Raw genomic sequence first — 26,093 nt, 5'->3', positions numbered from 1 at the left:
TAATATTATGAAAATTAAACTTGTGCTTATGTTGAAGGCTCTGGCATCAGGACCAAAGATTTTCATATTGAAAAAAAAAAAAACATTCTGGGAAAACGAGCAAATCCTGAGACCTCCAAGCAATTTCTACTACAAAGAATACTCCTAGTCATCTTTGCCACCAGAGCACACTGTTGGCTTATTTTCAGCTTGGGATTTCTTCAAGTACTGAAGATCTTTAGTTTTCAGGATTGTTACAGAGTTTCCTACAGATCTTAAAGGTGATGTCTGCCTGGTGAAAATCTGGACATCTTTTATTTGTACTCATGGAAAGATGGGTGAAAGTATTAATTATGATAGGAGGCATAATACAACGTAGCAGTCCTCAAAGGCAGTAAGATTTATAGCACCCAATACACTGCTTGACAAGCCACACAGGTTTGGTGCAGAAAGTACACAAAATGACCCAATACTTATGTTACCAATGCTCTAGAACCCGGTAAACAGGGTGAACTGGAAAGTAAAGGTGATGTTAGATAATGTGCTGCAGATCGTTATCTTTCTGTAATTCTAATACCTCAAAAGTAATGTTACCATCTGCATTTTTAGATTTGGTTTGGAGATAGGCCAGAAGAGAGTTTAAATTAAAAGTCTAGTCTGTATGAAGATCTAAAAAATGAAAAAGAAAGAAAAGTGCAAGTGACAAGCACTGAAACAGTGGTTCAGTCCTTGCTCATACCATGGCTATAAACCTTGTAGCCTACTTAGACCCTGCAGACTTTTCCCTCATTCAGAGAGGGACAAGCGCTAAGAAAGGAGGGGGGAAGTTCCAAGGACACAGAAACCCACAGGAATTTATTTTAATAGGCACTGCTAGATACATGTATTCTAGAGAAAAAGTGCCTAATATAATTTACGTCACACTGGAATATTCCAAACTCAGACAACATTTATTTCTTGTAACCGAAGAGTTCATCTAATTGAAATGAGATTTGAACATAAAACTTAGCAGAAAGGGATCAGATCCTTTGAACTACACAATGGAAAAATAGTAGACACAGTGAGATCATTAGTTAGTACACTGCAATAAGTTGGAAACAGAAGAGATGTCTGGTTTCCTTAAAACTATTTATCGGCAGGTAATTTTTGGTCTGTTTGAAAGTGTTTGCCAAGGCAGCATGAAGACCAGAACTGATAGAAGGAAAAAATCACTATTACCTAACTAGCATAACAGTAAAGGACTTCTGAAGCAGTTCATTGATAAAATATCCTGACAACTTCCCACATTTCCCGGGAGCAGCACATAAGAAAAATGTCTAGACATAGTACCAGTGATACCACAGAAGTCTCAAGAACAGAAAAAGACATTTACTTTCAAACTTCTTTAAATGGCTCATTCCTACTGCACATCAAATGGTTAGATTATTATGAGCACCTACAGGAAAATTCTGGGTCAGGCAACCTCACAAATTCACCACAGGGCAGAATTCATACTCAACTCCATCAGGAACAAAATTAAGCCAGATGTGATTCTGTTCATCAGTCATTTTGAATTTCCTTTGTATCAGCAAATGAAACTGCTGTCTTCAGTATAGCCTCCTTAAATTACCATTAGTTTGCACTCTAAGTGCAATTTGTAAATGTTTTTGCATGGACAAACTCACATGTGAAAACACTGGCAATGCAAATATGCACGTGTAACAGCAGGCAAAGATTAGAGATTATTTCAGCCTAGACTTCCACTGATCTTCTCAAAATTCAAAAACTTTGGAGTCTTAGAACAACTCTGAGAAAGATATTGGCTAAAAAGTAATAAAGTACATTTAAGATGGCAATTAAATGATTTTACATTACAAAAATCACTTGGGATCTGAAATAAACTACAAATTCAGTAGTAATGAAAGCCTCATTTCTGCTTATTTCTAAAAAACAATTCCCTCAAAATGAAGAAAAAGAGACACTGTAGCAATAGCTGTTGCTACCATCACACTGGTATACATACATAGTTGCACTATAGCCTTGCTATTGGTCATGTCCACTGAAGGTAGTGGAGGAGTAAGATGCATCACCTTTTGTGCATGTGATGTTATTCCTATGGATCAATATTATCAGCAAATAGCAGTAGTAAATGATAAAGGATGCACTTATCAGTCACTTACCATAGCGTTCAGGGGCATCCATCCCAAATTCTGGCTTCAAGTTTTGAACTGGTGAATAATACAAAAGAAGGCTGCTTTCTATGAGCTCTAGACTGGGCTCTTCACTTCCCATTGTAGCTGCTCCCCCCTTTCCTACATTTTTTATTTCTTCTATGGGTACAACTGTCTTCACTTCCCACTGATGTCATTATTCCTGTCATATATAGGTGTGTTCACAATTCCACTGCCTCCACTTAACACTTCATAACTCACTTCTGTGTTCAGTCCCAAAGTACTGTATGTAGTAGCAACACCAGCAACCTTGTCTAGTTACATGTACTTAGGACGACAGGGAGATTCGATTACATCCGAAAAGGAATGTGCCTAACTACCTGCAGACAGATGTATGGCACGGAGTTCCTATAGAGTGATATACTGTACGAAGACCTAAACAAACTCCTGTTTGATCTTAAAGCTAGTCAGACTGAAAACAATCTATATTACACATAATTTTCTATGTGTAATAATATATAGAAAACATAATTTTGTATTCCTACTCCACTGCAGAAGATTGTAGCATTTTGGAAGATAATGATTAATTAACAAGGGAATTCATCAGGCCCATCACTGATGCATTAAATGTACTGTTACCACCAACTGCCTGGCAGCCAAGATTCCTGCAGCAATAAGACTGAAGAAAGTTTCTCTGGCAAAGAGTTCTTGCACTTTACTTAGTCAAATAAACCCTGCTGCTTGAATGTATGAAATAAAGAAAACATAGTTTAAATTACTCCACTGATAAGCTAAAAAAAAAAATATTAAAGTTGAAGCTCCATGTTTTTCTACATATCAGCATAGCTAGTTCAGGTTGACACTAGTAGAAGAAACAGTAATTTCAAACAATTCCAAATTCTCACAAGTCAGGATTAAAAAAAAAAAAAAAAAAAAAAGGAGAAAAGAAAGGTTATATAAAAGTACCTCCAAGACATGTGGCTGAACAAGGAGTAAAACCAATGTATTCCCAGTCATAAATCACACTCCCATCTTCAGCATGTGAAAATTCTGGTGCGTAGGGGACAGGATCACTGTCACAGGATGGCTGGTGACATACTCGTTCCGTGGGGGGCTTCTCATCTTCACATTCCTCCTCAGGCAGTTCTACCTCGGTCTGAGTAAATGCAAGAAGAATTCGGCACTTCACATCTCGCACCTGTATGCCATTGCCACATGTGGCACTGCATGGAGACCAAGGCTCTGGAATAAACCTGCAAATGATCACAGTGCAATAAAAACATTTGAATTTAACTCCATATACTTGTGTCCAGGTGTGCACAGAGACAGCATAACTAAAACATAAATGTATGCCTATACACAAGGCAGGCAATGCATGGTACTATTCCATGTTTAAATTGAATGCATAATCAAGTGTGTTATTTTAAACCAGACCATTTCTCAAAATTCAATACAGAAGAAAAGATGTAGGAAAAAGGCAAAAGAAGGCAAGAGCAAAAATAAAATAAAATAAAATCATGAGGAACAGGGAAAACTGTATCTTTTTAGGAGGGGAAAAAAAAGACTTCACCTAGATCTCCTCGCAAACTCCCACAGCAGAAAAAGAGGAAAAATTCCATGAAGACATAACTGTACAATACATTTAGCTCCCCAGGTACACAAAGTTAGGCATATACCAGAAGTGTATTTGCCATCTACTTAAATCTATGAGAAAGGCGGTCACCATTTGTCATACTAATAATCAGAGACCAGACAGAAGAAAAGCACTTTCAAATGTAGCCCTCTCCAGTGCGCAACACCTCAGGCTGTTCTTCAAGATTTAATCTTGTAAGAAGCCTCTCATCTTCAATAAAGAGGTCTAACTAGCTCAGTCTATAATCCATCATTTTTATTAGAAGGCGTTTATGCTTCTGATGAACTGTAGTAAAATTTTATTTTACAGATCATGACTTTACTAAATAAAAGTAGTTTTCAGTCTATAATATTCTCTGACTTTGAGGGTCACATTAATATCTGATGATAATTTTCAATATGACACTAAAGCCACAGGGCTGAATTTCATTAATAAAGTCATCTTGAGTAGCTTTGGGGTACAATTTATAAGAAATCAAATAGAGTTTCACAGAACATTTTTTACAAAGGTTGCAGTTGCACTTTATTATATGCTCAAATACAGATGTTGATCAAAATACAGCTGGCAGACGTAAGAGAACATATTTGACCAATGCTAAAATGTATATGAAAGGAAAAAATCAAATTAGGATTCAAAGATTTTCTCCTTATCTTTGGTTAAGAATATTCTTCCTCTGTACTGTAGGAAAGCTGCCTTATGAATATAGGAACAGTTGTATAAGACTGACAAAAAATTGTATTTACAATCTGCATACACAGTAAGCATAGAAAAATGTCAACACAGCGTGGTTGATCCTGTGGAGAGTTTATCATCTTGAGCCAACTAGTTCTTGCCAGTATATACAGAGGAAGAATCAAATACGAAAAAGGAGAACAGATGAGTGGATAGCCTGTGCGGATACTCTAACTCATTTCATGGCATAGTCACCCAAGCTATCCTTGTGATAGACCCCAAAACAGATTGTTTCCTGTGGAAGAAAAGAATATCTGTTCTTCCTAATTCTAAGAAAAGTTAAAAGGTAAATAACTACTACTTAAGGAGAAGTCCCTGACAGACTTCAGTAAAGGACTCAGTATTCCCTGCTCCTACTGAAACCAAGGAAAACTAAAAGTGCTCACCACCTCACAGGTTTGACAACCTTTGAAGTACACAACCAGTTTGATTTTTATTGAAAGAGTGTTGTCAAAATGATGGATGGTTGTGTCCTACAGTGGTAAAAAAAATAAAAATGAGTAAACGTCATATCAGTGCAACTTAATGGGTCGTTGAGTTCAATGGCAAATCTAGCAGTGGTCAATGGCCAGATGCTTTTGATAATGAATTCTAAATGAATATCTGTGGGAAAAGATGCGAAGGAAGGATTTCTCTTACTCCAGCAGATAAACTCAGCGTTACCCTTAAATATCAGATTTCACAGTCTTCCCAAAGACAGTCATGCAAACTACCTAGGGCAGCCATGGCAAAATCACCCTCATTAAATGAAACACTTCAGCATGTGCCTGACTAAATGTATTAGCAGTCTTGAATTCTGTAGGACTGTAACATGCTCAGAGTTAAACTTGTGCTTAAGGGTTTTATTGGATCAAAGTCATTGTGCATAGGCTTACAAAACTCTGACTTCTTTCTCCAAAAATGACCGGTTTCTGTATTAACAAAAATAAAGATGTATAAGTCCATTTGTAGTTATGTATCTAATTTGAAATACAAAATTGATGGACATTTACAGTTGAAAAGAGTTGGTCAGTGTTCTAACCACTAACCTAAGAGTTTACAGTCTGAAAGCAAGGAACTCTTTTTGGTAAAAGTATGACAGCAACGTACCAGAAATGTGTTAGTTTTGTATACTGTTAGCTGAATGCCTTAAAAAATTCCAAAAATAACGTATGATGCATTCTTCTGAAATCCTGTATAACTGAAAGGCAATTTTGAACCACAGCAATCCATTCATTTAGCAAACAATTGAAGAAACTCAGAAAATTCTATCAGTTCTTTTCTGTGACTTATAGCAAGCCTATATTATAATTGAGGTTTTCCTGCTGAATATTAGTGTCTTGGATTTTACAGTGAAGATTAAAAAAAACAAAAACAACAACACCCTAAAGTATGTTTTATTCTACCTTGGCATTTGCTAAGCTAGTCATGTGACTAGCTATTAAAGTCCTTAATTATAGGTACCTTAAAAAGAAGCCAATGGAGATGGTTAAAACAACAACAACAACAATAATAATAATAAATCAAACAAGGAACTGATTGAAGAGTGTGAGAGCTCCAGAGGTTGGCATTATATCTGAATTTTGAGTTCATATTTATTTATTTATTTTTAAGATTTAATTTTCAACGTATTCTCAGCCAAAGTCTGTGACACAGATCATTAAATCAAATTCCATCAACCTTGGAAGTGATATTTTTTTTATTCAGTGGCATTCACAGCACACATATGGCAAGGCTTTGGATTTGATACTTCCCTGAAGCAAATGGAAATTCACCCTTCTTTTGTTGGGCATACACTCAGAGGGGTTTCAGGTCAGGATTAAGAACCATCAAAGCACTTGTATTATGATGCCCTGTAAATCATCATGAATTTAAAATGGATTCGATCAGATGGCTGTAATTCTCAAACTTTTCTAAGACCTTTACATTTGTAGATGAGACTACTCTTTGATTAAAAAAAAAAAAAAAAAGGAAAGAAAAAATGCAGATTGGAGTAGGCACAACTTTTCACAATTAGAATTTTTTCTACAGATATTCTTATCAGGGCAGTTTCAAAATCTTATACTTCCATTGTCATCTGTGCAGGTATTAATGATGTGCACACTACAGAAGCAGTGGAGAGTATGTCCACCCTGCATTGTTACCAGTTTAACACTAAGGAAAGCGTGCATTCACCTGCACACTTGGAAAAAGTCTGTGTGGGATGACCTTGAAAATAAAGCAGTAACTTAAACTACTGATGGTAAAAAGGGGACTGACCAGCCCAACCCAACTCAATCAAATCTGAACTGAAAACTTAACTCAGCACAGCCTTCTCCAGCTTTCTGAAGACTTGGAAAACATGGTGTCTCTCTCTCACTCTCTCTTATTTTTTTTTCTTAATGCCTGCAGTTCTTGTTTTCAGTTAAGACAGGAAATGCCTAAATCCTGAAAAAAAGGCTGCTCTTGTGATATTTCCAGTCCAACCCTACTGCGCCAATGAGCCTGGATAAAATTTTGCAGAAGCATCTAAAATGTTGGCTGCTTACTGGGGCAGAACTTCTTCCACAGTGCTGGCACCCTACCCTTCCCTGAAGCACCACCCTTGCCTGATCTAAGTGGAGTTGCACTGTCAGTTTTTATCAACCTTGAGTGTAACGATATACAAAATCACCAGAAAATTTTCAGAGAAGTGAAAAATGTGTAATTGTCTATCACCATGGGCACAATGGGGGCATTTCTGTGAAAATGACTGGGAAACACAATGAGCAGTAACCTTCATGAAACACACCATATTTCACCTTTACTGAGTGCAACTCCACAAACCAAGTAATTATTTTTTAGCTCGGGTTGCTGAAAAAATATATCAGCTTTTGAAGACATTTCAATTTTGTCCTAAACCATGACACGGAAAGGCAGTTGAGGTGTCTATTTCTTTAACTTATGATACAAAAAAGATGCAAAAATCTTGCTGAATCTTCTCTGTGAATCCCACTGTAACTAAGAAGGCTCGAGGGAAGAACATTTAAAATAATGATCGGTATCAACTGTCATCACATTCCACAACTGAAAACTAAAAAGGTCAGACCTACGTTTTTCTTGGCCTCACTTTAAGGGCAGTCATTTTTATATTGCTAATAATAAAAAAAAAAGGAGCTTTTGAACGTTCCCTCTCTATGTAAATTCAGGACACCAACCGTGGTAGACCACAGCGGCAGAATTATTTATCTTCCACAAGCTCCTTTTGGCATATCCACCACTTGTGGGTTCTAAAACGCAGCTGCATTTATTCTCTTATTCATTATCAACTAAAATATCACACAAAAGCATAGAAAGACAGTAGTAATAAGAGGATGGACTAGAAGTTGAGACTTCATATTGTGGTTTAAGTTTGTATGACAAGAGAATAACTAAAACTAGAAGTGATGGCATTTTACCAAGGAAATGATAAGCCTCCTGCTAGGGAGAGGTGGGCTATGAGTTATCACACTGGATCACGTGTAAATTACAAAAAACAAAGTGAAACATATCCAAACCAGAAGGAAATCTTGTTATAATTTACTCTGGGAGAAGTAACAACCTACTGGCACAGTTTCTTTTAAAATCCTAAACCCTGACCCAAAAAACTTACTCCAGCTAGAAAAGACCAGAGCAGTTAGGGCATAAGATTTAAAGCATCTAGAGAGAAACTGCTTTGTTTGCAAAGCACTGTCTACATGACCAACAGGCAATCTGCAAAAACAAATGAGGTCAGGCATCAGTTATTTCTCATTTCTCCTTACTCGACAGCTTCCTTAGAAGAGTAAAGTAAGAGCAGGTGGCAGCAGGTAGAAATAAACAAATCTGGCTGGAGCATTAGAGCCGGGTCCCAGGAGAGCCCAGAGTACCCTGACTAGGAAAGCAAGAGAACCTCAGCAGCACAGTAGAGAGAAGGACAGATGACTAGGGTCATCAGCAAGAAGTGTCTGGAGAAACCTTTTAGATGTGGGTGAAGATGTTTCTGGAAAATGTGGAGGAAAGATCCTTGGGACACAGTAAGGATCAGGAATGAAAGTGAGGAAGAGCTAGAATTCCAGAGTAAGTGAAGAGAAAAAAAAACACTAGGAAACTGCAATGCTACTGAGCTATGACAGAACATACACTAAGAACACATGGCTGCATTCACACTGCGAGGCCACGGAGGAATAGATCAGTCATGTCTAGGAAAGCATGAATAACTGCTTTCTTTGTGAGGAAAAGGTAAGAGGGAACCCATTACAAAGGTTCCAGCTCAGCTCTATTATATTCTAAATATATTCTAAACTAGCATGCTGTGTCCCTGCCAGTCCTCCTTGCTTATTCTGTCAGACTGCTGCTGAAGAATCCTAAAAACCTAGAGACTACATTAGTGCACAGTTGCCACAGGATTATTTTGTAATGCTAGAGATGATTTTCTTTATTGCTTCATGCTGAATCCTCTTGAGATGTGGCCTCCTATACGTTCATCCTGATATGCTGACATTCAACAGGCACATTTGATTGCATCACTCCCTTTGACAATCACCCTTTATTTTTATAACTTTGCTACTACACTACCTGAATTCAGGGACCACCAATTTGGAGAGTGAAATAACCACTCACAGTAGGTTGACCCTTGACTTGAGAGGCTAGTCCAGGAAAAAGTTTAAAGTACAGTCACCATAACAATGCTAACACCTGTTTGGCAAGAGGTTTCCTCTGTGAGTCACTGCAGGTGTAAAGATTTTATTACTCATAATCACACCTGTTGATGCATGTGTGCCAAAAATCAGGAATAGCTAGATGGAGGAATTAAAATAAGAGGTTATGGGGCACACTCTGCTTTCAGATACAGCAATATAAATCCAAAGTTAGATGAGCTTCAGTAAGCTCATTTAAATTATTTTAAACTGTACCTGCTACAAACAAGTACAGAATTTGGCTAAACACAACAGAGTACTGTTCAAAAACTCTCACAAAACCCTTATAGAAAGATTCTACTTTCTAGAAAGTTATATACTAAATATTGAATATATTAGTTGAATATATGCATGAAATGTACACAGTGATACAAGCAACTTTGTAGATGTCCTAACATACAAGGGACAGGAACAAGTGTAGCTGGATTTAGGTTATGCTTTCATTCCCAGGACATAAGTGTTGTCAGGCTTACGCTCATCAGCTTTTAAGGGACTCAAAAAATCCAGATGTTATTTCACACACACGTGTGTAAAATGTCACAGCTTATCCCCACAGATTCAGCTAAGCTTATAGATCAGCAGGTTTTTCTCACTTCCTTTATGCATTGTTCCCCTCCCACTCCAAGGAAATCCTGGCAACCCTACAAAGTACATTTTTAATAGAACCACTACATTCTTGAGGTGACAGCAATGTCTGGGATAAAACTGAACTTATTTACTGCACATCAGCTGAAATGCTTCCACATGCATTAATTTTAGTCTTAATTAAGTTAAATTAAGATCCCTTTACATTGCTTGAATGATAATAGGAACACTATTAATAGAGTAGCTCTGTGTCATCCAGAACAGGAGCTCCAGAAGCAAAGCTGTTGAGATGTAAAATTAGGAACAGCTCACAACACAACTCATCTCCAAGGAGGGCCAAATGTCAAAGCAAACTGCAGAGCAACAGTCATTCCAGATGATCTGCAAAATATGCTGGAAATGTTTCTGCACTCTAAAAGACAATGTACTTACGCTGGCTCTTCTGAGACTGTTCTGGTCTCTTCCATTTCATGTGCCTGTTTAAACCATGGCAATTTTGCTTCCACAGGGCTTTTTTCTGGTAGAGAAAGAGAAAATAAACACCTCAGCAATTCCTCCAAAAATAAAGCAAGTAGTAGATGCTAGCATTATTCATCTTAACATTTCACACTTTACATTGCCTGTTGATCTAATGCTTTTGAATAAAGATGTACTGGATAATAAAACAAAATTGATTAGGAAATTTCTTCATGATGTTTGAGCTCCATCCTGACACTATGTTTTACTAATAGGGTACCAGTAATCCAGTTTTATTTCTATTTAATCTTTGACTTCTTTCCTACATCTTCCCCAAGTGCAGGCAGTTTCTGTTAGATTGTAGCTTATATTTCAGTGTAATGGGTTATCATCATAACCTAAGTTCATAGCTGAAAAAGAAGTCAGAACAAAGCAAAAACACATTATTCTGCAGATGGAGTGGCTTCATTAGATTTTCATGTGAAATGTTATTTTTGCTAACCAAGTTAGCCAGCTTTACCAAAATTACAATTCACCATTAAAAAAAAAAAATAATCAAAAATTCTAGCTTCTTTTATCTGTCTGAACATCCTAAACTTCTGTGATTTCTTTCTTGGGGTACTGTTAGATAGTTGAGGATGTCTACCTCCAAACCTAAGTGAAATCACAAAAGGTTCTTAGAATTTCAGTGCTGGTTTCTACCTCATGGTTTAACTCTGAAGTCTTTGTGCTTGAAGAATTGTCTGGAGTCTGAAAACATCATGTAGAGAAACATAAGGTCATCTACAGATAACCTGCACCTTTTCTGTGTAAATTTTTATGGTGAATGTCTGAAATGTAGGGGAAAAAAAAGGATGAAAGTAGCACCAACCAAAATTTTCTGGGCCCAGAGGGACAGAAATGAGCAAGGGACAAGACATACTACTTCCCCACCACCAGCCCAACACATACACCTTTTTTTTTCCTTTCACCTTCATATCTACTCTTTTATGCCCTAGCAACTCTTTTAGAGAATTTGCCATTTCATTCACCAGGCATTTTATATATACAAAAATGGAGGAGAAAGAAACTAGTTTGTCTTTAACTCAATGAACTGATGGGGCCCACTGAGAATGTTGACACATTTCATGAGATGCAAACAAACAACATCCCAGATGACACATACAGACTATCATTCTCATTTCTAGTGTTACTGAACAACTCTTCCTCAACATCTTGAACTCGTTAATTCTGGTTTTCCCAGTTTGACCAAGCTGTATAGAGCTGGTTAGCATGTTCACTTCATGACAGTCTGACCACATTATCAGCAAAGAATATCAGCAGGACACTTTTCCTAGCACCAATAATTAAAATGCCTATTTCTGCCAAGACTGAAATAAGTCCTAGTAAATTCCAGCTTCTGGCATTTCTGAAAGGTTACCAGGGGCTTTTAATTCTCTTAACAAAAATGTAAAACAATAACAGACCCAGACAAAATTCCAGTTACCTCTTGGCTTGTGACACGGTATTGGCACGATGCACTCTTCTTTTATGTGAAGTTTAAGTTGTGGATTACAGCCACCGACATGCTGCCCACGGTGGTCAATACACAGCACTACTCGGTAACGTAAGCCTCGGCCACATGTGACTGTGCACTGCAGGAGACAATGTAATCATCTCATTCTCTTTCTTTTTTATTCTGTTTACAAATACTGACAAAAAGCAAGTTTGAAGTACTGGTATGTTCTCTAAAGTCTTTCCAGAATTAATCAGATATCAGAGACACGTGAATGTGACCTTGCATTGCTAGGTGAATAAAAAGAAGGTTGATGCTGGAAAAAATGCCTAAGTTTTGGGAATACAAATGATTTCTTGGGGTTCTATAAAGCTTATCTGATTGGCAACAGTCTAAAACAGAAGGGGCTATGTACTGAGAATATGCTCTCTCAGAGTGGTCATTTTCAGTTTAGGCTGGGTCAGACGTGCTGCAAGAATTGTTTCTTCACTACATGTCAGTGATGTCATTTGGATGAACTAAGGAATTATAGAAGCATTGAGCTATCTGACTGTATCAGATAACTACAGCCAAGATAAGTTGGCTTTATGTTCTTGTTCTTATAATGAAAGGTAAGAATGCTGGAAAATTACCCTTGCAGACATGTCAGCCCCTAGACAGCCATGCCTTTAGCTATTATATGGAGTGAAAGATTACATTTATCAAGAACTGAGAGACAAACAACCTGATTGCAAAGGGGTCTGACCTCTGACTCTAATTTCTCCTCCGTGTAAAGCAAGAATTCAACAGGCATAAATAATTCTATGTGCTTTTCTCTACACAGACGTTAACTTTTTTTTATTATCAGGCCAAGTTACTTAGCACAAACTTCTCCTAGTAAGTACTATGAATTATGCTTGCATTTTTTTTTTCAGTAGCCCTGAGCTCACAAATACACGGTAACATATGAATATAGGATTTCTTTAAGGAAAAAAAAAAAACAACAACAAAAAAAAAACACAATAATAAGCGTCCAAATTGCTTTTCAACTTACTTGAGACCATTCCATTGCCACCCATTTAGGACAATCAAACAGATTACAGGTCTGAATGACTTTGGGTTTAGGGGCATACATGCATTTCCATTCTTCCACTTGCAGAATCTCTCCATGTATGGTCTCCTCTACACACACAAAACTTCTCCTCTGAATACCACCTCCACAGGAAACAGAACATGCAGTCCAAGGGTTATGTTCCCACCTGGAAAAAGAACTCATACATATTAAAAACAAGGCTATTTTTTATTCCTCTAAACTCTTTTAAAGTGCAAAATACTGATTCCAACATTAGTGTAATTAAAGCTCACTGATACTTTGTTGCTTGATTCTTACCACACACTGAATATAAATACATTGAATTAGACTTAACTTGCATTATTCAAGACTTAAATTCATGTGCAAAATGAGAAGACAAAGAACTATAAATTTAAGTAAGTTTCCCAAAATATCTGAAAGTCTAATTCTCACATATATGTTAAAGACCTTAAATATACCGTGTTTGATTACTGGAATGATTTTCTTGCGAATAGTCTACATCACCTCAAAAGAATATTTTTCACAGTTAATTTACATGGTCACATGTACTTTTCTTACCATTGTCAGAGACCAGACTTGAGATTATATGAAGTCCAAAGACAAAGACAGAACTGGTTGTGCTGACTGAGGTTGTTATTACCCACAGTTGCTCATTGCTGCCCACATTATGCAGACTACCCTTAAAAAACCTGTTCATGAAAGAATTTTTATGGCAATTCTAATACTTGCTTTGGACAAAATCAGCTATTTCAGCTCAAACTGTCTTCATCCATAAGGACCCTGAACAAATTAAATTGCAACAGGTACCATTTGGCTGGTCACCACTACAGTTCTGCAAGAGTTTCCCACCCACATTAAAATGCCATTGAATGAGTTTGTATTCATACTTTCCAACTTGTTTCAAGTAAAAGGCAGCTATTCATCCATTTCAGCCACTTCAGCTAACCTAGCTGATTTCTCCTGAAGCAGGGAGATACAGAGATTAAGGAAAACTCGTACAGCCCTGCCAACGAGTAGGGCTGTGGGGTAGTAGCCTCCAACAGAAGCATGAAAAACAACTTGGTTGTGAGGGAATGTCTTCAGAATGGACAATTATGCACAGTCTTAGACCTAGCTACAGTAAAGATGGAAATTACTGCATGTTCTGGATTAAGAACATGGATGTTTTTAGGTTACAAGCTTTGTTTCAGTTATTTCTTGGTCTTAGCATAAATGTACATTTAAGCAACCACTTTGCAACAAAAATTAACCTCAGTGTTCCAGCTCTTGCCACTTTTACACATTACAAGCATCTATATCCTTTGTCTATAGCTTCCACTCAGCACCATAGGATTTTTTTTCACCCTTCACCTCCTATCTCTTGCTTTCTTTCCATCAGCTACCCAAACTAAAACCAAAACTATGGGAAATGGTTGAGTTCTGCAGCACATTTTATGGTACATCAATGTCTTGTTTAGAAATATTTCATACTGACAATCACAGGGGCTCAGAAAGGATCATAAGAAAAAAACATATCCATTATGAAAAATGAACACAACAGCTACTACAATACCCCTCCAAAATCAATTCAAGACTAACTATCATAGAGGAAGTCAGAATTTTGGAGTAGATGAGACAGAGGCCTATAAATCAAAGGCAAATTTAAGTAATTATTACCCATTTTCTATGATGGTAGGTAAATCAAGGATACTTCCTGTTTTAAGCAACTCTTTAGACTGCCTATAAAAACATATTAATCATGCTTAAGGTCAACAGAAGAATGAGTATAAAACATACAGCAAGCCATGGAACATTAACCATAGAATATATACTCAAAAGCATTCAGAATAAGGCTAAATGCCTAAATATCAATATCATATCACTAGTGCAAAATACATTTGAAGAGGAACAACTACACTTTTCTTTCTTTGATTTAAATGAATGACCAGTGTTAAGCCATTTTCTTCCCCAAAAAGAAAAAAGAAAAAGAAAAAGTCAGGAACTAAAGAGCAATTAACTGTTCAATGAATTAGCAGCTCATGGATTTATATATATAAGGCTCACTGTGCTATATGTAATATTAGCCTCACAAGTGTTTATAGCATAAAGTTTTATAGTTGTTTTTCTTTATCTCATCAGTTTCGAACACACTCCAGATCCCATACTCTCATAAGCATTTTCAAGATGGAGTGAGGTCCATGGCTACTGGGGAAAAGGGGGGTCTTGGGCAAGCAGTCAAGGAGATACTTTCCAGAACCCACAGCTGTCAAGGGATCCTCAACAGTCCAACAAGTCTGAAATAAATGGAGGCATTCCAAAAGCTTTAAAAGAAAATTTTCATCCTGGGAAATTTTTCTATTTATTTCAAAAGAATTCTCCATCTGTAAAAATATTTCAGTGGGGCATTTACAACTCTAGCCACAGGAGAACTCTTTCAAGATCTTGCGGTGCGCACCATGACTTTCCCACAACTTCCTCATGTGAATGGGAAAGTAGTGGTAAATGCCACAGGACTGCAAGGCAGCCCTGCACATGGCCCTTGTGTTATGTAGGAGGTGTGATGTATGACTGCTGGTCAAGGTGAGGGAGCCTGTACAGCTTTGCTCAAGTATATCTACAACACTGATTTTCTGCCTGCTTCACAAGAACAGTTTTGAGTTAGCATGTGAACAGGTAAGAAAAGAGAAAGCAGAAGGAAAATGTGGAAAGAGCCCAGCAGAACTGATGCAGACTAATGCATTGCAATTACTTTACAGGCAACAGCATAGAGAAGGCACATCGTGCTACGGTGAAGCAAGACTTGTGTCCACACTGAACCAGATTCACATCATGATGCAAGTATACAAACTGTTTCAGCTGCTGTTTTCTTTCAGTAATTCCAAAAAGATAAGGTGTTTTTACACCTCTAGTGTGTTTCTTTAGGTGCCCTCCCAATGGAAGGAACACAGTGAATCAGCCTGCCCCATTTCCTCTCTTTCCATCCTGATGGCATCAACATTGCACCCTGCTTGGCTGTCTGCTGCTATTTTACAGTTCTTACTCCTGAGCACTGCCCTATCAGGAAGACCATGATACCTTCTGATAGTACACACTGAGGTGCTGAAATGAGGCAGGCCTTCGTCTGCAGTTCTCAATGTTTGAAATCAGAGAACCTGTCCACAGTTTTATCACAGGCATTATCTATCTCACCACAGTATCATGCAAACGTGCTGAGCACAGTAAAGCATAGAAAGGGGATTAAATTTCTCTTCTAACTGGTCTTCAAGCTCTGAGTGGTTCAGAAGATAAAATACTTGTGTAAATAAGTTGTGCTGACTTTCAGAGGATATGCGAAGCACAAAGGAACTGAAATTGGCAGAAGAAATGGAAGGAGAGAGAGACAGAACAATTATGAAATTTTACAGGATAAAGCTGTAAAGGAAAAAATCTCAATTTATGTATGAAAGCCAAAATACATCACAGGACAGCAGATCCACAGCAAGCGTAAATTGTTACAGAAATAAACTATGGCCATTTATATCAGCTGTAATCAGTAGCTCCACTGAGCCATGCAAATCTATGATTTCATTCATATTACTTCATATCTTCACTCCTTTAGAAAAATATACATTATTCATTTCCTGGTATACTAGATCAGAGCTTCAGCTGGGATAAATACACATCTAACTCCATTGACTACAATTCTTTGCATTAATAGTAAGTCTAGCTCAATGCTTTTTTAGTCCTAACATCCTTCACAAAACATTTAAACCTTCCAGAGAAGCTTTACAATCCCATGATTGATGCAGATGAAAAAAATAATAAAATGCAACAAACTGTGCTCTGATGAAAATTTTAGGCAATAGACATTCAGACAACTCAGTATCTTTAAAATGCTGTGTCAGCCTCGAGGTCACTAAATAGAAGGTAGGTCTAAATAACAAAAAATAAGATCTTTCAAGTGAAGAGGAAGTGAAGAGTCCTTTAACATAGGGAGACCAGATGTATAAGTGAATATGTTCACTGCTTACATCTTCAAACTAAAAATCTTTCAGTAAAAGAATCCATGCATGCATTTTAAAAGAGATGCTCTTCTTGACAGTACAACAGGAGGAGGGGGTTAGGGGAACAATTTTTTATTCTAAAGTCTTTTAAGTCAATGTTTCCAAGAAGAGCATATTAAGCTTTTACTGTTAAGCTAATCGTCCAGAGCATATTGAAATAACTCATAAGCTTCAAAACTGAAGTACAAGACTGTTATCCGCTTGCTCTCCTGTACAACAACAACAACAAAAATAGAAGACGATTTTCCGCAATCTTAGTACTCAAAAAGTATATTTGCAGTCAAAACTGTGCTAACACTGACACACATGCTATTCTGATTATACATACCGAGGAAGTGGCTGGAAGTGATCATAGGGCATGATTTCTTTAAATCCATCACTGTCAACAAAATAAATATTGCATGATTATTTTTCATACCCAAGACTATAAACTAAATACATACTCAACATGATCATGCTTAAAGTAAGCAATTTCCAACGTGAAATGATGGTATCTTACATTTATTATATTACTCCTGTAGCCAGCAATGACTGGTATAATCTTAACTGTTCTGCAGGGATAGAGAACTATTCACCACACAGTTTCTTCATTTCATTCCACCAAAAAAAAAAAAAAAAAAGAAATAAGGAACCCTTCAGCAGGATCACTGAAAAATAAAATTCTCTATCTGTTCTACTTTATTAACAAGAAAATTCTCACACATCTGTGATGAAGGCCTGTGAAGAACATGAGTAGCAGTGAAATAAATGCACTGCAGGATTAATTCTAGATAGGTCTGAATGGTGCTTTAGCATCCTTCTAGAGCTGTTTACTATGATTTGCACAGCATAAAGCCTTACTTCCAATGCTATGAAATATGTTATTATATCTAGTAGTACTTCCCTTTTTCTGTCTATATAAACTAAATGTGAAAGGAAAAAGTTAATTACACTTCCTTCTCTAATTTTCCCATTCCAAGTTTGTAACATTTGGCAACCACAGCCATTAAACATTACTGAAGTCTTACCACTCCATAGAGTGATCAACTCTCCAGGAAAAAATCTTGAAAGCCTGCACATCTATAACTATTAGAGGTCACTATCAATGATTATGTTCAACAGGAATGAAAGGAAATGGACAGTTTAGCTATAGGAAATGAAATCCATTGAGAGTGTTTCCTTTTCTTCTTGCATATAACTCTAGTTCGGCCAGCTGGCATATTAATGTGAGGTTCTGGGACTTGATACTGCTATGTTATTTTAAGATTCTTTAGCACAGCCAGGAAACCTCACCAGACAATCCAAAAGTTAGTTTGAAATACTGTAGTGCAATTTAATACAATTTATATATACTGTAGCCTTTATAATTTGGCAATAATATCCTGTGGCATTTGTACCAAAAATATATTTATTTTGAATGTTTTTTTTTCTATTCTTAATGTAATAGTAATAACACCAAAAACAAGACAAAAAACACATACACACACAAACAACAAACCACTAACAACAAATCAACAAAAGCCCCAAACTATTGTCAATACCATGGTACAAATGAAGAATGAGATTTTTTGTTAGGCGTATGAATAAACCAAGATAAACCACAAAGCTTGTATGATGACTGAGAACTAGAGCTACTGCCTGTCTTTAATGAAAAATTCTGAATAGCAGCATCGATAAAACTGAAAAACAGACAAACAATCACTCCTTCTCACAAAACCTTACAAAATCTTCATGCTAGTGCCTTAACTATCAGCATAATAAAGAAGGTAGAATTAGCCCTTGAACAAAGACAAACTGATATTTGCAATATCTATGCAAAGCAAGGTCTCCTGCTGTACAGCACTTAAGTGGCACAAACCCATTGATAGTGGTGACAGACGTCAGCCTTTAATGTATGCAATAATCAACCAAGACTGAGTAGTCTTAAAGGTGAAAAGAACCAAAATAAAATATATACGACTGCTTGTTCCTCAGTAACTGTCTATAGCACACACTTACATTTATTTCTCATACAAACCTAGAAGGACAGGGATCCATGTTGCATTCTTTTAGCTTGGGCTTCGGTTTCTTATTTTCTGGATAATAATGACAATAATGATCGGGAACAACACGCTTCAGACGAATATCCATACATTCAGCGGAATTAAGCTGATAACCTAATGCAGAAGCAAAGATAAAATATGGTAACGGAGATAAATTAAAGCAGATTTTGTTGTTGTTGTTTCTTTGTTTTCCCTTCTCAAACAATTTGCTGTCCATTTAGTTAATTTCCAGTGTTACTTTTCCTTGGTTTGCTTTCAGACAAGGAAACACTGCACAGGAACATGCAGGACTATATCTTCATTTAAGGTTATTCAATATAACAGTGATGTTAACCTAGCCTAACACTAGATGAGACTGACACGTTACTCTAGTAATACTGTAAGGATACAAGTAAATGCATACATATTTTTGTGACACAGATATACATGTAATGGTGTAGCTCACCTGTCACAAGGTTGAGCCTACAAAGTCATACAGTTTTACTACACATTCCACAATTCCCCCAAGGAGGAGTTACCAGATATGTTAATAAGAGCTTTATTACATGGCCATACATGCTAAAAAACAAACAAACAAAAAAACCCTCCAACTTAGAAAGACAGAGGAATTGAAGAGGAGATCCAAATCTTTGTTAAGTTAAACCACAGAAAACCAAGAAATAGTTTCAAGAACATTCCTAGTTGAAGAGCCAACAAAAGAAAACTTGAAGTAACTACTTGGTGAAAAAAAAAAATCTATGTGGAAAGACTGGTTAACAGAAGGGATCTGAGTTTTATAAACCACTAGGTTTCTTTTTTGGCTAAGAAAAAAAGACTCATTCAGAAGAGCTGACTTGGACTTAGAATGAGGAGAGGAGGAGGATGTTCTGCTATGTGCAATGAAAAAAAAGTTTGAAACCACAAGAATGAAAATCCAAATGGAGTCAATAAACTAACAGTGCAAGTGCCAGTGTCTACTGAAATTGCTATAGTATCATATGTCAATGGCTTCATTTCTGTGTCTCTTGGCTGATTCAAAGTGTCATCATGCTTGAGGGTGATAACCATAAAGAAGAACTAAGCAGTTCCAGTGCTCAGAGCATGTTCCTGTTCTTGTAAGTACTGAAAGTACCCAGGAGATATGCCACTTGCAAACAAGATTAATACAATTTTTAAATGTTCTTGCTCATTCAAGCTTGACTGTGCTTTCTGACATGTCCCTGTCACGCTCCCCCTTCCCACACTTGAAGATTACAGAACTAAATGTAGAAGAATTCAAGCGATGAATGGTGGTGCAGTGATTCCAAGCCTCTGTTATGAGGAACTTTTTCTTGTAGTGCCAATGAGAGATGCCAAACACACAATTTGGATACCAAATCGGCATTAGATAACAGGTTTAATCAGGCAGCTGTAATACAACTTCCCTGCATGCTTCAGTAATATGCCATTCCTAACACTGCTGCTTTCATGGGTAAGCAGTAGCTTGGTTTTGTGCTTTTTCACTCACTGGCCTCTCTCAGGACTGCCATCAAGAGTGTTAAGCTCTGTTGAAATCGACACAAGCTTCATATTGTAGACATGCAGCCAAAAGGCCACAAAGTAGGGCACTGAAAACAAGGACTAATTTCAAAGAGATTGACATATGCCTAGAATTTTCAAACCATAACACTGGTCTGAATAAGGCCATATTTGAGCCAGTAACTTTGTGTTTACATGCAGTCCTCAAAAATAATTGCGAAGCTTTATACTTCTTGCCTTGTCACATAGATTAGGTAAAATTCATAAGTACAATTCATTGGAAGCATCAGAGAATATGTATTGCCATTCACACGTCTAGTAAGTATCCCAATTCATGAGACCAAGTATCTTTTAAGATACAGTAGTTTCATGTGTAACCACACACTTATATTGTGTGTTTCAGATTAAAGTGAGGTGCAAGTGCCAAAATAGATGGTCCATCAAAAGATCCCCAGACTCTTTACTTGTGCCTTAAACATCTTTGATGCTTTTTACTCATGTCCCAAGTAATTATTTAAACCATGTGTGTACTCTCCTCGAAAATTACTACACCAGTATCGCTACAGGATCTCTCAGTTTGTTTTTCAGGTGACCTGGGTAATGCTGGCTGAACTGAAATAGCTATCTGTGATGTCAAAAACTCCTCTCAACACAAGGCCATGCTTCTTTCAGAACAAGATATGACAAACAGGGGACTTGGCTGGATAAGCAGTAGCAAAGCAGACCGGCACTTCATCAAAGCATTGTATAAACTGTAGTGTTTAAGCCAGGAGTAGAAGCTTCAACATACTACCTTCTGCTCTAACTACAGTCATGACCACATTCTAGGATCAGACAGCCACAGGTGTCGATAGTAGCTGTTCCTTAAATTCTAATTATTCTGCTTTCTTTGTAACTAATTTCTAAACTAAGTGTTCTAAAACTCAACCTCATGTCCACCACCATGGCTAGAAATGCCTTCTTTTAATCTTTGAATTATCTTTATTTTCTCCCTGTATTTCTTTGTTTACTTTCCTAAAGTATCTTTTAGGAATCAATATTTTCCACTCTGAATGTCATATCTTTATATCTTAATCAAAGATCTTACTCAAGTGATCATTCCTTATGAGAGCATGACTTCTGGTAATAGAAGATGAAAAACTTTTCTCATACTAACTGAACCAACTTAGCTGCTACTCTGGCATGTACTTTTCTGAAGAACTACCAGTGTGCAAAGAAACACAAACATTTCAAAGAATAAGATGTAGATGAAAGTTGTAGATCAGCCACTTTCAATTTTCACCTGTAAACACTCTTGAAGAATTGCCATTACTTACCTCCTCCACATGTCACTGTGCAGGGGAAGAACTCAGTTTGTCTCCACTGATGACTGATAGGTTGATAGAAAAAGAACTGAACCACACTTTCTTTGGATCCAGAGTACCTGGTCTAGAGAAATTTCCATTACAACACGTGTATATCGTACTCCACTGTTCATGACATTTCAAAACATAATTCATAGGTAACTACAGTGCAGACAGTAATACGACAAGAGGCATAAAACCTCTAGAAACGCCAGAGTAACAGTAAATTTAAGTTTCCAGTGGTCAAACTCTTGCACATTACTTTGTTTTTCAAATTTTTCAAGGTACTAATATGACTATTTGATTATCAATCCTTGCTTGGCAAAGTTCCCAGTTGTATTCTTCTGCCTAATCTCTTTATCAGCAAAATATTAAAAATTTGCTGGAGGGGAAGTCTAGAACTGACCTAAACATACTAGTTCGTATTTAGGCAGGTATTACTGCACGTCATATCAAAAGTGCAAAGTAATAAACATTACTGAAAGCCAATTTCTACAGCAAAACAGATAAAGGCAAGTGGCATGATAATACTGAAATACATGCCATTTCCAGTGGAAAACTGTATGACTACCTCCCTTTGGCAGTTATCGATACATTTCTACTTAAAAAAATTTGCACATATATGATACAAGACATCGATATGTGATCTGGGTATAAGACAATTAGAAGCAGTAGTTGGATCAGCAATGACTAAAGATTTTAGGGTGCTGCTGGAAGCAATGTTCAGATTCAGTAGGTGGCAGTCTTCAATTGGATTAACACCAATCCAGTGCACAGGACTATGCTGTTACTCTTTCAGTAGTATTTAAAAGAAAAGTCCTGGACATTTTTCCATTAAAGATGCCATAGTACTTTCTACCACACTAAAAGCGTTAACCTCATAACATTTTAATTTGTCTGGATATGCTTACTATAAATTAATTCTGGGCTTTAATTAGGATTTCTTATTTGCTATATAAAAGATTTTGTTGTATTACTATAACCTGATTGACAGCCGCCTACTCTGTTACATATACTTGCAATATGATAGTAGACTCGTACATACATACACACATCGCACCTTCATAATGAAATCTGCTCCAAGAGGTCCTTGGATCTTTATGATTTCCCTGTCTATACTCTTCTGAAATTCAACAGTTGTATTTTCTATTACAAATGTTCCAGGAGCATCAAAACTGTGTTCTCCTTTTTCTCCTTGTAGTGTCTTTGACTCTATAACTAGGGAAGAAACATGCAATTTGTAAATGTAAACAGGATATTTTTTTCTTTTCAAGGAACTCAGAAAGTAATGTTTGTAACTCTGCGTTGCAAGAAGCAGCAGTACAAGTGCATTAAAAGAATATACAGAATATCTGTGAGAACGTTAGACACTTCAGACTATAGGTTGATGCATGATTGCACGTGTCAACACAGGATCATACTAATCTTTCATACCAAAAGCACTTCTAAGACAGTTTTTCCTAGAGCAAGCACTCGACACAGTTATAAAGCAATACATTCAGCAGGACACGCTTAAACTCACAAAATGGATAGAACCAATACACAGAAAAATAACTTATACTTGATGCAACTCTAGAGCAGCAGTTTCAGCAATCAGTCTCCAGAGAAGCCTGAATGGCATCAAACTCACTGCTCACCTCAATACTTTTATCACTCTACCCATTGCAGAGGTCATTAACTTAACTCAAAATATTTCCCATGTTAGCAAAAAACAAGGCCAGGAGGTCAGTAGCTGCAGCAATGCCTGATGTATGTCCCTTTCTCTGAACAGGTGGTGATGAAAACCCTTTTTGTGCTGTTCTGCATTCCTTGGAAACAGATTAAACTAACAGACCACAACCTCCAGAAGACAGATGAAGGATTTTAGGATTGAGTCATTTCCAGCAAACTGACTGAACTATAAGCTGACAAAGCTAAAGGAAGATACTCATAAGGAAGGCAGAATTTCTGGGGTCTGCATAATACAGTGTATGTGCACAGCAAGACATGACTTGAAATACACTGGTCTGGTAACAATCCATCAAGGCAGTTTATGAGAAAGGCATGGACTACATATTACTATAAATAAGCTCAAAAAGTGTTTTTATTTTAATAATTTTAAGTGAAGCTGCTGTTTCACCAACTTGTGATCATTTGAATTTATGGATGCAAGGACTGCTCTGTTTATAGCTCTACTAACTTTGCAGCTACAAATCCAAGAGTTCAGGTGCCACAGACTGACAGGTGGGTCAGTGGCCAATGTGGCCACTCCAGTACTACTCTGCAGGATTTTATCCACGTCAGGTGAATGCTGGCATGGGAATCTCACCTGAAGACTCCACCTTCATCAGGACTACTAGCAATAGTCCAACTTTATGTCTGCTGTATCACTAATTTTTCCAGCTAGCCACTTAGTCTATACTTTCATTATGTTGCATAAAGGAGAGCAGACTATACTACTATAAGCCTGTCATGGATAAAGGTGTATCACAATGGAGTAGTTTCATACCAACAAATACTGTACAGGCAGGACAAAAATAGAAATACTAATCTAAAGCATTTTTATACTTTGTTCAAATATTGTAAGCTTATATTGTATAAATTATGCAGACACGGTTACAGTGACCCAATGCAGTTTACAATATATAATGTGCGTAGACGTATCCCCAGAGACAGGATTGGATAAATTTTTCTCTCTTTAGTGACTCCTCATTTTTCTTCCTCAGCCCACAATGGCTAGTTCTCCCAACAACTACTCATTTCTTGACAGAGTTACAATTTTGCAATGAAGAGCATTCTTTTTTTTTTCTTCCAATAAAGGCTTATAAAATCACTAATGTGGGCAAAAGATATTTGCATGACATTGAAAGAATCCCCAGTATCCCTTTTCTCTTCAGATTGATTTATGTAACCAAGTAGAATAATGTAGAAGGATGTCCTTAAAATAAGGAAGGACTCATTTCATTTGATCACAGCCACATGGTCCCTTATCGATGGAAGAATAAAACAACCAGTTACACGAAACAACAAACTGGCAAGCAGTAGCTGATCTGTGATCAGCAGCTTAATTAAATAAATAAATATATATATTCCTATAGTAATTAAAAGTTGCTTAAAAAAAAAAACACACACACAAAAAAAAAACCACCAACACACCACCAAAGTTGTGAATCAGACTCAAGAACTGTTTCTATGATATCTGATACTGAATACGAAATTAAAGAGTTTCTCCTTGTACTTTGTACCAGAACCCATGACACAATCTTACAAAGTATTGAGAATGGAAAGTTTTCCTGAAGACATATAGAAAGACCTGCAAAAAAAAAAACAAAACCAAAAAAACAAACAAACAAACCAAAAGCAATCAAACATACACACACAAAAGAATCATGAAAAAGCAGAATAAGGTACAACCAAATTCATTGTTTATCAGCTTCACCAAAAGCAAAGCAGTGCAAATACAACAGGAAAAAACAGGCCCAACACTTCACCTAGACAGGAATATTCCCAAGTGTATTTCTGTAAGTTCTATAAGTAGTTCACTGATTTCCTTAAGAACAGGTAAATACACAGCAACATTTATAACTGATGTGAGATACTGGAGTTTGCCCTTTTGGGGACTTGGTGGACACCTACATAAATGCATTAAATTTTGCTTTGAAGTGATCTGAAATACCACAGATACTTTCAGAATTAGGAGATATCTTAAGTGATAAAATCAACCCCCCAGTAATTCTGAAGAATGGTATATTGCTGACGAGCACATATAATTCCTAGATCTTTCAAGAAAAATAGCTGCAGTACAGATGTCATCGGAAATTCACAAGTTCTTCCAAATCAGAACTAAAATACTGAATGCCTCCCCAAAAAAAAGGTTTGGGCAATTCAACCTAGCTCCCTAATGAAGCAACATAAAAAAAGAAGAAAATGATTCAAGAGATTCACAGCCATTTTTTGATACGGTTTAAGGAAGTCTTCAGAATGCAGTAGGCTCTACTGCAATGAAGTAAACTTACAGCACTACGCAAAGGTTGTTTCACAGAAGCTGCTTGTAACATGACTTGGAACAACACAATTTTGCTCATGATTTCATGAATAATGAGTTCATAGAAAAATGGAATAAGGCAATGCTGACTGTAAAAAAAAAAAAAAGATACGATACTTAGTAAGATAAGCATCATTTTAATGAATAGTTAGAAATAACCTATTAAGCACTTTAAAGTGCTAGATCTTGACAGTCAGCTTATTTTATCCTGTCTCATGGAAGAGATACAGAGTTTTGCAATGTAACCCAAAGGAAAAGGACACGGGTTTTATCTCCTAATCCTGTTACTGAAATCAAATACAGAGGTACTCCCTTAAAAACTCTGCAGGAGCAATCAAAATTAAAGATATACTAGATATAGTTTTTAAATAAAGGACTGTTAAGGAAATTGTAAAAAGTTAACATAAAATCTGTCATTTTTGGAGGAAA

General features: G+C 36.8%; 1 protein-coding gene across 9 annotated transcripts in view; it reads right to left on the bottom strand.

Moving 5' to 3' along the window:
- ADAMTSL3 (ADAMTS like 3) overlaps nt 1–26,093 on the bottom strand; it is a 190,632-nt gene that overhangs the window by 39,364 nt on the left and 125,175 nt on the right. For all 9 annotated transcript variants that reach the window (XM_050712921.1, XM_050712922.1, XM_035554592.2 and 6 more), the window contains exons 9-16: nt 22,701–22,858; nt 21,614–21,725; nt 18,776–18,914; nt 17,108–17,158; nt 12,719–12,923; nt 11,677–11,824; nt 10,167–10,251; nt 3,096–3,382 (exon numbers count right to left, since the gene is read on the bottom strand). In XM_050712921.1, the coding sequence (XP_050568878.1) occupies nt 3,096–3,382; nt 10,167–10,251; nt 11,677–11,824; nt 12,719–12,923; nt 17,108–17,158; nt 18,776–18,914; nt 21,614–21,725; nt 22,701–22,858 (1,185 nt within the window). The remainder of the gene's footprint in view (nt 1–3,095; nt 3,383–10,166; nt 10,252–11,676; nt 11,825–12,718; nt 12,924–17,107; nt 17,159–18,775; nt 18,915–21,613; nt 21,726–22,700; nt 22,859–26,093) is intronic.

The sequence above is a fragment of the Cygnus atratus genome, chromosome 11 (assembly GCF_013377495.2).
Source record: "Cygnus atratus isolate AKBS03 ecotype Queensland, Australia chromosome 11, CAtr_DNAZoo_HiC_assembly, whole genome shotgun sequence".
Lineage (NCBI taxonomy): Eukaryota > Metazoa > Chordata > Aves > Anseriformes > Anatidae > Cygnus > Cygnus atratus.
This window is presented reverse-complemented; position numbering and strand designations above follow the sequence as displayed.